Source organism: Etheostoma cragini, chromosome 6 (genome assembly GCF_013103735.1).
Source record: "Etheostoma cragini isolate CJK2018 chromosome 6, CSU_Ecrag_1.0, whole genome shotgun sequence".
NCBI classification, from domain to species: Eukaryota; Metazoa; Chordata; class Actinopteri; order Perciformes; family Percidae; genus Etheostoma; species Etheostoma cragini.
In genome coordinates, this window is record NC_048412.1 from 28,101,798 (window position 1) to 28,119,354 (window position 17,557).

General features: G+C 40.3%; 1 protein-coding gene across 4 annotated transcripts in view; it reads left to right on the forward strand.

The window, feature by feature from the left end:
- The first annotated feature begins 1,508 nt into the window (after window positions 1-1,508).
- ccne2 (cyclin E2) overlaps window positions 1,509-17,557 on the forward strand; it is a 20,498-nt gene continuing 4,449 nt past the window's right edge. Inside the window, exons 1-12 of one of the 4 annotated variants that reach the window (XM_034873667.1) lie at window positions 1,509-1,983; window positions 3,513-3,551; window positions 4,466-4,547; window positions 4,690-4,743; window positions 6,789-6,928; window positions 7,710-7,845; window positions 8,799-8,945; window positions 10,703-10,798; window positions 11,580-11,714; window positions 12,734-12,845; window positions 14,261-14,418; window positions 15,494-15,698. In XM_034873667.1, the coding sequence (XP_034729558.1) occupies window positions 1,895-1,983; window positions 3,513-3,551; window positions 4,466-4,547; window positions 4,690-4,743; window positions 6,789-6,928; window positions 7,710-7,845; window positions 8,799-8,945; window positions 10,703-10,798; window positions 11,580-11,714; window positions 12,734-12,845; window positions 14,261-14,418; window positions 15,494-15,604 (1,299 nt within the window). In that variant the 5' untranslated portion in view covers window positions 1,509-1,894 and the 3' untranslated portion in view covers window positions 15,605-15,698. Of the gene's footprint in view, window positions 1,984-3,512; window positions 3,552-4,465; window positions 4,548-4,689; window positions 4,744-6,785; window positions 6,929-7,709; window positions 7,846-8,798; window positions 8,946-10,702; window positions 10,799-11,579; window positions 11,715-12,733; window positions 12,846-14,260; window positions 14,419-15,493; window positions 16,804-17,557 lie in introns of those variants that run through there. The other 3 variants (XM_034873666.1, XR_004656922.1, XM_034873665.1) reach the window with 3 other exon arrangements.

Genomic DNA, 17,557 nt, shown 5'->3' on the forward strand with positions numbered 1-17,557 from the left:
TGTAGCAGAGCGTAGCAGGATGTAGCAGGACGTAGCAGGATGTAGCAGAGCGTAGCAGGACGTAGCAGGGCACAGCAGAGCGTAGCAGGACGTAGCAGGGCACAGCAGAGCGTAGCAGGATGTAGCAGGATGTAGCAGGACGTAGCAGGGCACAGCTGGACGCAACAGAATGTAGCAGGATGTAGCAGAGCGTAGCAGGGCACAGCAGAGCGTAGCAGGATGTAGCAGGACGTAGCAGAGCTCAGCAGGATGTAGCAGGATGTAGCAGGACACAGCAGGACGCAGCAGGATGTAGCAGGACCAGAACATTTATCATTATTATTATTATTATTATTATTATTATTATTACTTTCCAGATTAGGATTTTTAAACCTAGACCGAGCACATTAAGCACGTTAATTTTTAATTAATTTTTGACGCTTTTTCGACACTTTTTTTCAATAAACTGCTAATATGCTTAGCTTAATACATGTATATATATTTAGTGAAGTAAACAGTATTTACCTCTGAAATGTCGAAGAGTGGCAGTTTAAAAATAGCATGACATAAAAACACACCATCGAAGTAAAAGTACCTCAAAACTGTGCTTAAAGGTTTGCATGCACATATGCAGGTTCCTACATTTTATTATTAGAATAGCAAACACAGGAGCCTTTATTCATCAGCTGTTTTCTTTGTTTCTTTTTGTTGTTTTTTTTACATTTTTGGCCCTTTTTTGATGTTTTTTGACGCTTTCGTTGACGTTTTTGACGCTTTTTTGACAACCACACATATGCTTGTGTATACATCTAGTAAAGTAAACAGTATTTACCTCTGACATGTCGAAGAGTGGCAGTTTAAAAAGTAGCATGTCATAAAAAACACACCATTAAAGTAAAAGTACCTCAAAATTGTGCTTAAAGGTTCGCATGCACATATGCAGGTCCCTAATTTTTAAGATTAGGTTGAGATTAGAATAGCAAACACAGGAGCCAATATTCATCAGCTGTTTTCTTTGTTTCTTTTTGTTGTTGTTTTTTACATTTTTGGCCCTTTTTCGACGTTTTTTAACGCTTTCGTTGACGTTTTATGACGCTTTTATCGACGTTTTTGACGCTTTTATGGACGTTTTTTGACGCTACACATATGCTTGTACATATATTTGGTGAAGTAAACAGTATTTACCTCTGAAATGTCTAAGAGTGGCAGTTTAAAAAGTAGCATGACATAAAAAACACACCATTGCAGTAAAAGTACCTCAAAATTGTGCTTTAAAACAGCACGCGAGTAACTGCAGTCACTGCTTTCCCGCCAGATATTGCGTAGTATTTAAATATAGTTGCACTGTCTTCTTATTTAGGACAAGAGTCTGTTTTCTAATAAGAAATAAAGCCACGTGTCAGCAGCAGTTTCTCTCCATCAGCTGTTTGACAGCAGCTCCACGTGCTCTTTCTGTTTACATTCTGCAGAGGAAGCACGCGGCGGTCGCCCCTCGCGCTCCCATTGGCTCGACGTCACGCAGACCCCGCCCACAGGCGGGATCCTTACCCGGAAGTAGCCTCGGTGCTGCGGTAAAAAAGCTAAATAACTCCGTAGAGAGTGGATATTACCGTTTATTTTCGACGTTAAGTGGTTTCTTTGTCTCTCCGGAGCCGTTAAAGTTCAACCGGAATCAACGGAAAACGGTTTTTATCTCATAAAACCCTCCTTCGATACTGTGTCCGTTAGAAATGAACGTAATCTCCGGGGAAACACGGTAAACAACCCGTTTAATCGCGTTTTAACGCTTCCAATAAGATGTTACATCCAACAGACGGGTACGTGACTCACATTTAAAGCCCTCGTTGCGGTTCGTTTGTACAAATCTCGCCCGAGATTTGAGTATTTAGCGCGTTTCTGTGAACTGGTAACGCGCATGCGCGGTGAGCCGCGGCAAGCCGATGCGGATATAAGGATTGGCGCCGGCGCCACAGCTGATGCATTCATTCATTCACCACCGAGGAGGTAAGACCCCCGAGCCGGAGAGCACATTTATACACATATATGTAGTAAAACAACATATTAGTACTGTTAATGTACTCTAGGGGGGTTTATTGCACGTTTCCATCTTAAATATCCATCTTTCTCGGCGGGGTTTGGTCGTAAGTGGATTTAAATCTGGACAAGGGAAGGACTGCAGCCATAACTTAGTTTTACCTTGTATTTGACCTTATTTTTTAGGGCTTTCCTCTGCTTGTACCATCGACTTTGCTTCGTTTGAATCTGACATGTTGTCCCAGGAGTGTGTTCAGTGATGATTTTTTTTTTTTTAGTGGAGTTTATTCCCACAAACACCGAGGCTGCTCCTGTTGCTGTAAAACTCAGTAAAATGGATTTATAATGCGTCTTTGTCTCTGTTGCATGAGCAACTATTCAGCTGTTTTTGTGCAGAAGCAGCAGGACATCAGTGTATCGTCATATCGGGGTTAGCTGGTTATTGTTGACCTAGTTAGCAGTTTGCTAATTACTGTAGCTCCCCTCCATAATGTCGCCTCGCGGTAGTCTCGGTTTACTTGGCTTTAACGACGCGTGTCCACGTTTAAAACGGTCTGTGTTAACAGATGATGTTCCCAGGACTTTAATGTAGCAATAGAGAGAGGTTTAAGGTCCATATAGCTTACTTTAAGCGGTCATTTGTACTAGTTTCCCCCGCAAATGTGGAGGAGGGCTCTGCGGAGGCAGGGCTCAAATCCTCCCGCTTCTGAGCGTCAGAAATTGGCGCGTCTTTGAGTTTCAATCCTCAAATAAAGTCCATATTTACGCGTTTTCATAGCATTAACCTACGCTAATGTCGTCTATAGAGGTTTGTCTAGCCACTGTGGATGGTAAACGTTGGTTAAAATGCAGCATTTTGGAGCTTTTTTTGTTTGAAATCGAGGGAACAACCAGCCCCCCTCCTCCCTGGCTGGACTCACCACACTAGCTTAACTACACAACTGGTCCGGCTAGTCTGGATCTTTGGATTAAGTTTTATATATATGGGTTTACCTGTTTGGGATCTGGTTATCCTAATCTCCTCACGTGGGGCCTTGGCTTTCCTACTCGACCATCATGTCTCCTCGAGCTACTTTTGCCTCTTTTTTTCTTGCTAACCTGTGTCTTTCACCACAAGCTAACTACCACCAGGTCTGAACCCAACATGTAAAATATGAGGTTTTTGTTGCACATTGGTGGTCCTTGCACGGCTTCTCCAGGACTTACCAAGACCCAGTTGGTCTCTTTACAACATGGTTTAGTAGTTTTACTTGTCTCTTGCCTGTTAACGGCTTACACAACCTCACCAGGGACCTCCAACATGTTGTATGTTGGGGCCCAGTGGCTCCTCAACATGGCCCCGGAACCCTGCAGCAGATCGTGAAGGGCTTCCTGTAGATTTAGATTAATTATATTTAATAAAATCCTCATGCTTTCTGTAGCCCATGCTGTCACATGAGTGACTATAGTTGTACTTTTTTTGGATGTAAACATCACCGGTTTCCTTTTTTTCTTTCCAGCAGAGCCATAAATACACTCAACACAATGTTCAGACGCAGGTAAGCAGCTGCTAGACACTTCCATTTTTATCCAATTAATGACTAATATCTGCATGCTTATTGATAATGACGAATGTCTGCATCTTCATTAATAATGACAAATGTCTGCATCTTCAATAATGACGAATGTATGCCTCTTCATTAATAATGATGAATGTATGCCTCTTCATTAATAATGACGAATGTATGCCTCTTCATTAATGACTAATGTAGTCATCCTCACTAATAATGACTAATGTAGTCATCCTCACTAATAATGACTAATGTAGTCATCTTCATTAATAATTACGAATGTATGCATCTTCATTAATGACTAATGTAGTCATCCTCATTGATAATGACTAATGTAGTCATCCTCATTGATAATGACTAATGTAGTCATCTTCATTAATGACTAATGTAGTCATCCTCATTGATAATGACTAATGTCTGCATCCTTATTGATAATGACTAATGTCTGCATCTTCATTAATGACTAATGTAGTCATCCTCATTGATAATGACTAATGTCTGCATCCTTATTGATAATGACTAATGTCTGCATCTTCATTAATGACTAATGTAGTTATCCTCATTGATAATGACTAATGTATACATCTTCATTAATGACTAATGTAGTCATCCTCATTGATAATGACTAATGTATACATCTTCATTAATGACTAATGTATGCATCTTCATTAATGACTAATGTCTGCATCCTATTGATGATGAGGAACCTGATGCAGACCCTATGACAGTTAGTGTGTCACTACTCTCTTGATCAGGGCGCCCTGAAGACATATTTGATAAACCCGGCTGTCGTACATGGCGGTCTAGCTAAATCTCTAAATCTAATTCACGCCAGTGGAGTGTGACTCCCTGTGTCCGGACCTGAAGCTGCGACGCTGATGTACTTTTAATCTTCTTTCCAGCGGTCGCATCACTTTGCAAGCCAGAGATTCAAACACGCTCGAGCCGACCGCCAGAGCCCCGCTGAAGAGAAGGAAATCTGAGGTTCGTGTCATCTGATTCCCTCTCTGTGTGTGTGTGTCTGTGCGTGTGTGTGTGTGTCTGTGTGTTTTTTAGTAATTTCACCTTCCTGTGAAATTCTTTGTACTTACACACACTCACCTGTTTTATTTGTTTTCTTCTCCAGCCCTCCAAGAAAAAGCTACAACCTGCTGCCAAGAAACAAAGCTATGAAATACAGGTCAGTGTGTCTACGTGTCGTGAACTCTAAGTGTGTGTGTGTGTGTAGCTGATAAGGGTTAAGAATGGGATGTGTGTCACTAGTTTATCTGTCCCCCCCCTCCCATTGTGCCCTGCCCTGTTTCGATAAAGTCTAATCGGTGTATATTTGCAGTAAAACATTCCTATAGTCCTATTCCTAAACTATAGTCCGACAGTCCTATAGTTTTCTATATTTAATCAGTGATTCCCAAACTAGTAAGATATACTTCATTAAATCTATATAGCACTTTATCATAGACATTCAAAGCACTTTAAGAGGGGGGCAGAACTACTCTAACACCACCAATGTGTAGCACCCACCTGGGTGACCACCACACCTCGGCTTGGTAGAGAGGGAGGGTGGTGTGTTTTTAGTGGTGGGGAGTACCGGAGAAACCCCCCCCGCCCCCCCCCTGCAGACATGCAAACTCCACACAGATGCCCGGGACAGGATTTGAACGTGGTCCCTTCTTGCGGTTAGGCTGCGGCGCTAATCATTGGCCCACCCTGGGGTGCACGTGGAGAGACACATTAACATCGAGTCCACTACGACCAGACCACTACATGAGCGTAAAAACTAGTCGGCAAGTAAGCACGGAAGTTTAGCTGCAGGTGATAAGTGGTAGGAATAACTTAAATTGAGCAGCTAAAGTAATAGAGAAACTGTCTCAAATAGCTTGAAGTTGGCTAACAATTGAAATTAACAGTTGAAATAGTTTAATGTTAATTGATAAATTGTAAAACATGTAGTAGTGAAGGAGGTTAGTAGTGCCGTTGCTGACCTAACTCCTAAATATTGGCTGTTCAATTGTATAAAATGAATTCCATTCTCGGTGCATAATGGATGGTGTTATAATACATTTGATTGGATTGGGAACTGATGAAGGGACACACACACATTGATTTAGAGCGTCCATTTTGTTAAATTTATACGTAGAATATCTTCCTAAATTTCATTGCATTTTACCTTTTTTTTTCAGCTGTTATCCCTGTTTTGCCCCCTACACATTATCTATGTATTGAACAAAGTACCTGAAAGTAGTTATTGGTACTTTTATGAGATTGATTTTTGGTGATGAGCGGTCATGTTACAGTGACTCGGAGTTTCTAGTGGCCGTGCAGTACTTCCTTTTCACCACAAGGTGTCACCGCTTGACTCGATTGGCGAAATCAAGTTCATAGTGGCGTTATGCTTTAATTGTCAGCGCATGTAATCGTGCACACACGTAAAGTTGTTTACGTTAAAATGCATACAGAAACACGTAGTTGTACAGAAGAATATAATGAATACAATGGAGCAAATTGAACAATAACAAACGAGAAATTACGTTTCAGAATTTACAAAAAGCCAACATTTTGTTTAAAGTGAATCACTTTAAAACTAGTAAAGATTTTAAGGAAGAGAAGTAGTCAGCAAGCTTATAAAGGAACATGGCTAATGTAATATTGGATTAAAGTGTCTCTTGTCCTCACAGTACAAAGAAAACAAAACAATATGGGGTCAAAACAAGCATCCAAGCTAAATGATTTATCATAATTCTTAAAACTGAAGTCTTCAGGTTGCCCAGATGGCTCAGTTGGTAGAGCGGGCGCCCATATCGAGGGTTACTCCTCGACGTAGGCGGCCCAGGTTCAACTCCGAACCATTTGCTTTCCGGGGGAGGGGGGGGGGCACTCAGTTGAATCATTTTATTGAGCTATTAACCTTTTTAAACAAAGTCGAATGAAATGGCCTCTGTCACTGTTTTTAAACCCGACTCAAACGGACGTAGCATCGATTATATAAAAACATCAAAAATAACTAATATGGAGATTGATGTGGTTTCCGCCCCACAGCGGCCATGTTGAGATTTTAAAGTAGATCTTGTTGATATGTAAGCTATATTATAATAATAATAATAATAATAATAATAATAATAATAATGTCAGTCCCTTGGAGATTCATCATGCCGATGACCACACAGCCGGTCTGAACTCAGGATAAATCATTAAAATTCTTCCTTTTCGTTCCCTCTCCCCCAGAAGTGTTGGTCCGAGGACGGAGCGAGTCCATGTGTCCTCATCGAGACCCCCCACAAGGAGCTGGAGCCTGCAGACCCCTCCAGCTTCAAGCAGTACAGATTCAAGAACCTCTTCATCAAGGCCTCCCCCATTCCCTGCCTCAGGTGAGACTGGGTGTGTGTGTGTGTTAGGGGTGTGTGTGCTAGGGGTGTGTGTTACGGGTCTGGGTGTGTGTGTGTGTGTGTGTGCTAGGGGTGTGTGTTACGGGTCTGGGTGTGTGTGTGTGTGTGCTAGGGGTGTGTGTTACGGGTCTGGGTGTGTGTGTGTGTGCTAGGGGTGTGTGTTACGGGTCTGGGTGTGTGTGTGTGCTAGGGGTGTGTGTTACGGGTCTGGGTGTGTGCTAGGGGTGTGAATCCTTACGGGTCTCACGATTTGATTACCTTGTCAACAAATGGAAACCCCAATGCGTCACCTCCACCCGGTCTGTGTGTTTTTACACCTCAATGGAGCGGCAATTACTCACAGCTCACGCTGAGCTGCTGCCTTTGTTCAGTTAAAGTCCGAAACTACAAGCAGAATTAACTTCAAATCAGCGGGCGGCTCAAATTGAGAAGACGCCCTGAAACTGGATCAAATCCCAAACTCAGAGGGGGGGGGGGGAACACACTTCTCAAATCATTTAAACAAGCAGCAAACATTGAGTTTAATTGTCACCTTTTCAATTAATCACCAACTAGTTAGAAATCAGTGTGAGACCTTATTTATCGCTCTTGTGATTTTGGTCATTGTGAACAAAACGAGACATTTGAGGACTCGTGTGGGGCTTTGGGAACAAGTCGTGCACAATTTCCTGTTCTGAGCTTCTTCTTTTTTTTTTAAGTGACCAAAACAAGATGGCGGCTCTTTAAATGAGTTGAAACGACTAAAGCGTTCCTTGTCTTCCAGCTGGGCGAGCTCTGACGACGTGTGGATCAAGATGCTCAACAAGGAGCTGAAGTACGTCCACGACGGCAGCTACCTGCAGCGCCACCCCAAGCTGCAGCCCAGCATGAGGGCCATCCTGCTCGACTGGCTGTTCGAGGTGAGGGCCGCAAATAGGCTCTAGAGTCCTCTGATTGGTCTCAGATCTTTCTATATAATCCTTTTTAGATGCAGATGCTCCTGGTAACATTCAAATAGTCAGCCATAGGGGTGTGACGCAGGCCTGGGTCGATATATCGGCTTTTTAATCCTCAACAACCTGACGTCATCCCTACAAAGGGAAAATAATCATACTGATTCAGATCATCTCCATCAGATCTTTGTGGGATCAGTTAAATCTTTCAAAATTTGTCCTATTGATGTATCATATTGTGGTTTTTACACCCCTTTAAATACATTTTTAAGTACATCCGTAGAGGTGTAACGATTGGATGTATCGCTGCATATAGTCATCTGTGAGAGTTGGGCGGGAATAATCAAATATCCCGATATTTTTGGCCAAATACCTGGATGACAGTGTCGTAGTTTGTTGGTAATTGGTGCTTTTCATGAAATATGCACACAATGAGATTTTTGATCAGTTAATTTTATATGATCTGCGTAAAGCTAATCAATGGAACAGCTGAAACGGTCTGTTTTCAGAAAATTACATCACTATATACTTCATATCGATATTGCCCTGCTCTGCTTTAAGATGCGCCTTTTATTTTGAAATTCCCACTTAATAATTTTTCCTTTTTGTCTAGAAGATCTTAGTAGTTGACATACGTTTTGGTTGTTTTTGTCAATGTCCATACATATAAATGAACTTTTTTTTAAATAGATTTAAAAACAACAAACTGTTTAATGGGCTTAAGTGTCAGTTGCAGCACCATGAATTGACTTGCCTCAAAATCGTTTTGCAGTCTTTATGAAATGAGATTTGTGGTGAGGTGATTTAAAACGGGGGCTTTTACACCCCATTGACGCCCATTAGTCCTGATAAAGGGTTCTCAGTGGGCCGGTTGGTGACCCCCCCCCCCCCCCCCCCCCCCCCCCCGTCTGTGCGTGCAGGTGTGCGAGGTGTACGCCCTCCACCGGCAGACCGCCTACCTCGCCCAGGACTTCTTCGACCGCTTCATGCTGACGCAGGAGAACGTCAACAAAGACTACCTGCAGCTCATCGGCATCACGGCGCTCTTCATCGCCTCCAAGATAGAGGTGAGTCCCCGGACCGCCTCGGCCCAGGATCCGGCCTCGGGAACACCAGGAAGGGTTCAACTCGGGCAAATTAGGATGTTGTGTTGGTGTTTCATGCACACAATAACCCCCATGCTGTCCCTGTGTTGTCATGTCTTCATGTTGTCTTCATGTTTTCCTCGTGTTGTCATGTCTTCATGTTGTCCCCATGTTGTCATGATGTCTTCATGTTGTCTTCATGTTTTCCTCGTGTTATGTCTTCATGAGGTCCCCATCTTGTCCCCATGTTGTCATGTCTTCATGTCCTCGTGTTGTCCTCATGTTGTCATGTTGTCCTATATCAATGTTCTTTTTAATTCCCCAAAATAACATGATTGATTCCACCCAACGCTCTTTGCCAAGTACAAATCTCTACTTTCATTAATTTTGGGGCGTCTTATTCAATTTTATAGCATTGTAAAACAAATGGAAGTGTTTTTGAAATAGTATTGAGTAAAAGTTGACATATTCCAGTCTGATTATCATCAACATCCATTCCTTTAATTTTAGTCTCAATAATTCCTAATTTCTGCTTTTCTAACTCAAACATCAGGTTTAATTTCCTATAAATGAGGTTTATTGACCATAAATAACTGTAAAACTAAAGTTAATTTAGTGTTGGATGTCAAGTGACGGGTAGACAAGGCGCGGGTTAATTTAAACCAGAATTCAGCCATTTTCCAAATGTTGCAGCGTAGTGCCACAGAGACTAATCAATTAGTTTTCAACTTTTAAATTAATTGGCAACTATTTTGACAACTGTCAGGAGAGAAGAAACTAGAACAAATCTGCATTTAATACAAGAAAAAAAGAAAAAGAAAAGGGAGTTAGTAAACTGTTGGACAAAAGACATTTGAGGATTTAATCTTGGGCTTTATAGGGAAACACGCCTCACATTTTTCACTTTTAAAGTTTCCCCTGACATTTTTTAGAGACCAAACAACTAGGGATGTCCCGAACTCGAGATCGGATCGGCCCGATCTTTTCCTATTTTCCCGTGATCGGAGCTCGGCTACATTACCTGACTAGTCGCGCCGATCTTTACGGCAACTGTCGTAAAAGTACCCGCCAGTTACGGTTGACGGTAGTTGCGCAATACAAACCTCCGCGGCGGTGCAAAGCAAGCATGTCAGAAGAGAGAAATACTCCAACGAAAATAATAGAGCAAAGAAGATCACAGAAGGGTTGGTCGAATTTATTGCTCTTGACAACCAGCCCATCTCAGTAGTTGAGAAAGTCGGACTAACTCGTCTTCTGGAAGTTTTGGACCCGCGCTACGCTCGGCCATCGAGACGCTACATCGCCGACACAGCCGTAGCACAGCTGTACAGCAAAGTAAAAGAAACAATGCAAAGTAAGTTGAACCGCAACGTTGTTGTTAGATTCACTACGGATATTAGTCTAATAAAAAAAAGTTGCGTTACTTGCTCAAAATATATTTGCGTTGGATCAATTTCAATACTAAAGGCGAAATATCGCCTTGGATTTGAGGTTAAAGGATCGGAGGCCTAAAATGCTGATCGGGGACATCCCTACGAACAACTAATCCATTAATCAGAAAATGTACAGAAGTATAATCTTTTGTTGCAGCCTTAGCTATTATTTTATGAATAAATGATTTCCACATCAGGTACTCTCAGTCGAAGTCTGGACTAAAGGGTCCGGTCTGGATGTATGAATTGGGAGTGTCCTTTTGAATTGATGTTTCTGTTACTAACTTAACTTCTTCTTCTCTTCAGGAAATCTACCCTCCTAAAATCTTAGACTTCGCCTACGTCACAGATGGAGCCTGCGATATTTGGGACATCCAGCGCACGGAGCTCCACATACTCAAGGTAGGACTCAAGACTCATGAGCACCTGGAATACAATGTTTGTTAAAGGAGGATTCTGGTTGATTTCAACACAAGCTGCTTGTTTTCTCGCTATACACTTTCTAACAAACGTGTTGAAATAAACCAGAATTCTTCTTTAAATCACTAAAATAAGTCCACAATACGTTTTTTTAAAGGACTTAACATCTAAACGGATTTTTGTAGAAAATGTGGCATTTGTATGGCTGGATGGATGAACTTCATTTCTCTGTTTATAGTACACCATAGTGTACTAGAAATTAGGGGTGGGGGGGGGGGGGGATCGATACAGCATGGTATCGCAATATTTTCAGTGGAAATACTGTATCGAGTTAATATATACAGTATATTATATAATATACTGTATATATTATATATGTGATCAGTTTGCCCCATTTTGCAGCAATAACATTAAAGTGATATGAACAGAAAAATGTTTCTTTTTAGATGAAACTGATGTTGACAAAGTTTCCTTTTGGGGACGTCATTTGAAATAGGGGGGGGGGGTGGAAATAAAAGTTGGAGAAAAGGTTATAAATTACAAAATCACAAAATATTGCAGTAGGTTTTTTTTAAATCGCAATGATGTCGTATTGGGAGGCGTCAAATACTGAGTAATGTACATGTGTAGAATATTAACAAACTACACTAAGTGTGTGTGTGTGTGTGTGTGTGTGTGTGTGTGTTAACCACTGTGCATTCAACGACCTCCTGTGGTTGTCCCGTTAACGCGATATAAACCTGTCCCCTTTGTGTCCCTGCAGGCGCTGAACTGGAACCTCTGCCCCGAGACCCCCATCGCCTGGTTGAAGCTGTACGCTCAGGTGGAGGCCCAGAAAGACGGAGAGAACTTCCTGGTGCCGCAGTTCTCCCAGGAAACCTACATCCAGATCACACAGGTACCTTCACACCTGCACAAACAAGCCCTGGGTTTTTATTATTGTTTTAACCCCTAAAACTCGCATAAAAACCTGTTTTTATTCTGGGATGAATATCCTCATCTCCCGGAGGTTTTTGGGGAAAAAAATACTAAGATTGTCAACATGTACTAAAACTTTAAAATCTAAGCTTCTGTAGCACGTAGAAACATGAATTAAAATGCATGTTTTTAAAGGTAGGAATCACAGGTGTTACCACAACATTATTCCCCTAGCACTAACATACAACACATCTTTCTAAATTCTCAAAATCAGATGAGCAAGATAAAACTTAACATTTTAAACATGCCAACACACGGAACAAGGCCTCTTGTTATGAGAGAGAGAGATGTGGGGAAAGTCCTGAGATGGACCAGTCTCAGTCTCTGAGCTCCATGGCTCCCTTGCATCTCCTCTTTGGCGACGGACGTGCTGCTTGAAGCACTCGCGGTGTAGCGGGAGGTTACAACGCCCGCGTCCCATCAGCGTTGACCCAGGACACGCACGTTGGTGCCGCAGTGCTTCAGAGCACTCCTGAATAAAGACGAGCTGCAAACTGAGCTAAAGGTTTTAGGTATTCGGTGGAAGGGTTTAATGGTTTTTCTGCAGAGAAGAATCCAAAGGGCGAGAACAGCTTTCACAATGAAGAGTTACAGAGTGGCAACAACCCGTAATACGCCTCCTTACGTCCAGTTGGCCCCAGCAGGAACCAGCCCATATTTGGAAGACGGTCTAATCTTAAACCGATCCGAGCTGTTACCAGCAGTGGAAAAACGCCATAAATCTCTCTGGCGGCGCCTGTTTTTCTGTTCATTCGCCCTTCAGGGTCTCCAACCCTGGGGGACTCACTTTAGGAGACCCATATTTCAGAGGGCACATTTGAAGGATTTACTTCAAACGACAAATCGCTTTGATAAATGAACAGTTATTGAAAGGAAAATCATTGTCTTGTTTTCCCATTTACACATCACGGTGACCTTTTGTTGACCCGTGTGTTGCAGCTGCTGGACCTGTGCATCCTGGACATCCGGGCGCTGGACTACAGCAACAGCGTCCTGGCCGCGGCCGCCTTCTGCCACTTCTCCACGTTCGACGTCGTCCACAAAGTCTCGGGTGAGTTGGACTTCAAGGCTTCGGGTTTTTAACCCTTGTGTTGTCTTCCTGTCGACGCTGAAAATCAATACTTTTAATCACGTTTACGTTTTATCTTCAGTTTTTTTTTTTTGCCACTACGAAACACTAACTTATTAACTTTAGTTTTACAGTTATTTTTTGAATTTATGGTCAATAAACCTCATTTATAGGAGATATATACATACATATATTGTTGCAGGAAAAACCACCAGGATGCAAGAAATTAAGTGTTTGACGCTCAGAATTTCAATTTTTAGCTCAACCCTCGTGATGTCTTCACGTCAAAATTGAAAATCAACACTTTTCTTGACGCTTTTATCGATGTTTTTAATTTTTTGTCATGTTTGTCTTTTTTTTCCAACACTTTTGAAGCTTTTATTTCAATGTTTGTCACTTTTTTTTGACGTTTCCAACACTACGTAACACTAACTTATTGACTTTAGTTTTACAGTTATTTTTGGAATTTATGGTCAATAAACCTCATTTAAAGGAAATTATCCCTAATGTTTGAGTTAGAAAAGCAGAAATTAGGAATTATTTAGACTAAAATTAAAGGAATGGATGTTGATGATAATCACAGACTGGAATATGTCAACTTTTACTCAATACTATTTCAAAAACACTTCACTTTGTTTTACAATGCTATAAAATTGAATAAGACGCCCCAAAATTAATGAAAGAGATTTGTACTTGGCAAAGAGCGTTGGGTGGAATAAATCATGTTATTTTGGGGAATTACAAAGAACATTTTTGAACAAAAGGATTTCAGGGACCTGAGGCGGTCCTTATTCTGGGGACTTGAATTTGCTTTGGCCGTGAAAACTTTGTTGTTTTTGGGTTTGCAGTGTAACAGTTTGTCAATAAATGAGCAAACTTTGGTCCACATTATACAACTTAAGCTAAAATGACTGGTTTTGTTAATTAATAGTTTGGCATGTTCTCTTGATAAATATCTTGAAACATTTTCTGGTTGCAGCTTTGCAAACGTTAAGAGTTTTATGTCTTTGTAAATTTAAAAGCTTCTTTTTTTATTTATTTAATCTAACTAGAGCAAAAACGTTTTCATATTTGTTGCTTTTTATTGCATTTTTATCAACTTTTTTTTTTTTTTTTTGACGTTTTCAACACTATGTAACACTAACTTATTAACTCAGTTATTTTTGGAATGGATGTTGATGATAATTAGACTGGAATATGTTAACTTTAACACTTCCATTTGTTTTACAATGCTATAAAATTGAATAAGACGCCCCAAAATGAATGAAAGCAGTAGAATGTTATTACAATTGGATTGTTAAAAAGAACAGTGATATAGGAAAACGGGTCAGTTTGACCCGCGGACTATCTTTAATTAAACGTTGAATCCTAACCCGTCGACGCTGTGTCTCTGTCAGGTCTGACGTGGGACGGCGTGTCCCCGTGTGTCCGGTGGATGAGTCCCTTTATGGACGTCCTGCGGTCTCAACCAGCACCTCAACTCAAGACCTTCTCCAAGGTCAAACCTGACGCCCGGCACAACATCCAGACGCACGTGGCCTACCTGGACCTGCTGGTGGGCAAAGCACACACACACACACACACACCACACACACACACACACACACACACACACACACACACACACCCACACCCTGCTGTTAGTTAGGGATGGGTTAAAATGATCATTCTCTAATTTTAAAATCTCTTTACAGAGAGGCAGGAGAGTAATGACCCAAAAAGTCATGAAGCCCCATATCCAAGCACTTAAAACTGGTTACACAAATTAAAAAAAAGGCCTTTTTTAAGTAATTTTGACACTTAAAAGTAAACTTGCTCCTTTCTAAGAGCACCGGTGACTAAAAAGAAAACGGATGTGCGTCTGCCACTCTTTTTCTTTCAGTCTGCTGATATCAATGAAATGAGATTTTTCTTTTTTATTTATTTATTTATTTATTTTTTTAATACTAGTTCTTTAAAGTAAAAGATTACTTAAGACAACAGTTGCCGGGTTGAAGTCAAACTGCTTTGCACTTGAAAGATTCCAAAATAAAAGCATGATGGTTTACTGTGTAGAAGGATACAAAATAAAAGCAAGATACCAAAATAAAAGCATGATGGTTTACTGTGTAGAAGGATACAAAATAAAAGCAAGATGATCGTAGTTTACTATGTAGGATACCAAAATAAAAGCAAGATGATGGTAGTTTACTATGTAGGATACCAAAATAAAAGCTAGATGGTGGTAGTTTACTATGTGTGATACCAAAATAAAAGCAAGATGGTGGTAGTTTACTATGTGTGGTACCAAAATAAAAGCAAGATGGTGGTTTACTATGTATGAGGATACCAAAATAAAAGCAAGATGCCAAAATAAAAGCAAGATGATGGTAGTTTACTATGTGTGATACCAAAATAAAAGCAAGATGGTGGTACCAAAATAAAAAGATGGTGGTTTACTATGTATGAGGATACCAAAATAAAAGCTAGATGGTGGTAGTTTACTATGTAGGATACCAAAATAAAAGCAAGATGGTGGTTTACTATGTAGGATACCAAAATAAAAGCAAGACTAATATACAGTATATTGTGTCAACATTTGGATATTTAGCAAGCCTTTGTGACTAACTTTTTTTTTTTTGGTCGTGCAGAAAAAATCCCATGAACTTCGACCTGACAGCCCTGAATGTCAGATGTCTCCCATCGCCGTGGGAACGATCCTGACTCCGCCCAGCAGCACAGAGAAACCAGCCAATCACTGAGCAGGATGCACTACCTCTTCGTACAGCTTGACCTGATTTGACGTCTCCGATCGCGTCAGCTCGTCGCCAACAGGACACGATTTTAGATTTTTATGTAGCGTGATTTTTATTTTATTTTTAAACACTAAACCTGGAATCCTGTCTTCTTTTTTTATTTTATTTTTTTAATTCATTTGGTTTTATGAAACTTGAAATTGTCAGGAACTGCTGTTCTATGGACAGTGTGGGACTTTACAGGTGAACCAGTTTGAGTTTTAGACTGAAGCAGCGACCCGGGTCCCCGGATGGAATTTGGGATCCGTCTTGTTGCTCGGTTGAGAGGAAACTGAACATTTTGAAGTATTAATCTGGGAGTTTTACTGCTGCCCTTCTTGAAATAAGGCGTAAATTCCTCCAGATGGTGCTATACTCAGATTCTTTGATTCAAGAGAATCAAAATGTCATTTTCTACGTTAAATATATTTTATTTAACCCTGGAATTTGCTTAAGTTTAAGTATCCTCTCCTAAATTGTAAAATCTCCCAAATGTATGTAAACTTAAAGGTTTACACCCCCAATTTTTCAGAACAATGTTATCTATAGAGTGCTTTATTTTTTGCTACATGAGCCATACCAATAATCACTTTATTTGCTGTTAACATCTGGACATCTGCAGGTGTTTTGAACGCACCTGACCTGTTTGTGTGGCTCAATAATTCCCCTCTTCAATCGCGTTGTTGTTGCAACCTGGTTGCACATTCGTGTTACATTCCTGAGAAACTTGACTTGCATAGGAAAACTGCAGTTTTTGCGTTTAAAAGTGCTTGTATTTATTAAGCCTTAGTATGTAAAAACAATGTCTGTGTATATGTAAAAGATAACAATCTGAGCTCAGTTTGATCGCTGCCAAAGGCAAAAGCTATTTATGATTTTGCTATTTGACGTCTTTTTGTTGAATTACAGTTCCTCATTCGATGGTGTACGATAGCCTGTCCATTCTTAGTGCCTTTTTAAAAAGAATATGAACTGTACAGCTACAAGTGTGAACAAACCTGTGACTGTAAACCTGAAATCTCTACAGCTCACTCGAGATTGCGGTGGACAAACAATGGAAACTGTAGATGTTAAAGAATGTATGTTTTGTAAATACAATAATTCAGAAATGTGTAATTTCTTTTATATTGGAATGTTTTAAATAAATTGAAGGAGTTTGGTATGTTTGCTGTCCCGTGTATTGGTCTGTTAATAAGTCATAATGGTTCAAAAAATGCACAGTAAGTAGGAAAAAATGTCATTTGTTATACAATACTTTATTACACAGTTTATCATAATACACAGTTTATCATTGCCTTTGGCAGTTTTGAGTAACCTGCAACTAGCATAAATTTAAAAACTCCAGAAAGTAAAAAAGGCCCGGACCTAACAGAACAAGGGATCAGTTGCTTGCTATGAGTCAACTGTGCTAACTACTGACCCACTATGCCACTTATATTTAACCTAACAGTTGTGAAAGAATAATAGCATAGAATGCTGAAAGAAAAAGGTGAAGTCAGTCTAATATGTCAAAGTAAAAAAAAAAAAAAAATCTGTATGTTAAAGTCTGTCTATGTTGAAAACGGTGGAGGAAAAAGTCAGACTAGTTTTAAGTCTATAGTATACAAAAGAAGTTAGTATGTTAAAGTCACGGTTTGCTGAAAAAGCAGTGTGTCGAAATATGTCAGTATGGAAAAAGGTTAGAAAAAGTCAGTACAGGCTGTTGAAAAAAGTCGTATAGTGTGTCCAAAAAAGTCTTAGTGTGTGTCAAAAGTCATTAATAGTGATAGTATGTCAAAAAAAAGTAAAGTCATAGTGTAGTGTGTCGAAAAAAGTCATAAATAGTCATGGTATAGTATGTCAAAAAAGTAATAAAAAGGTCATGGTATAGTGTGTCATAAAAAGTTGTATAGTAAAAGTCATAGTACAGTATGTCGAAAA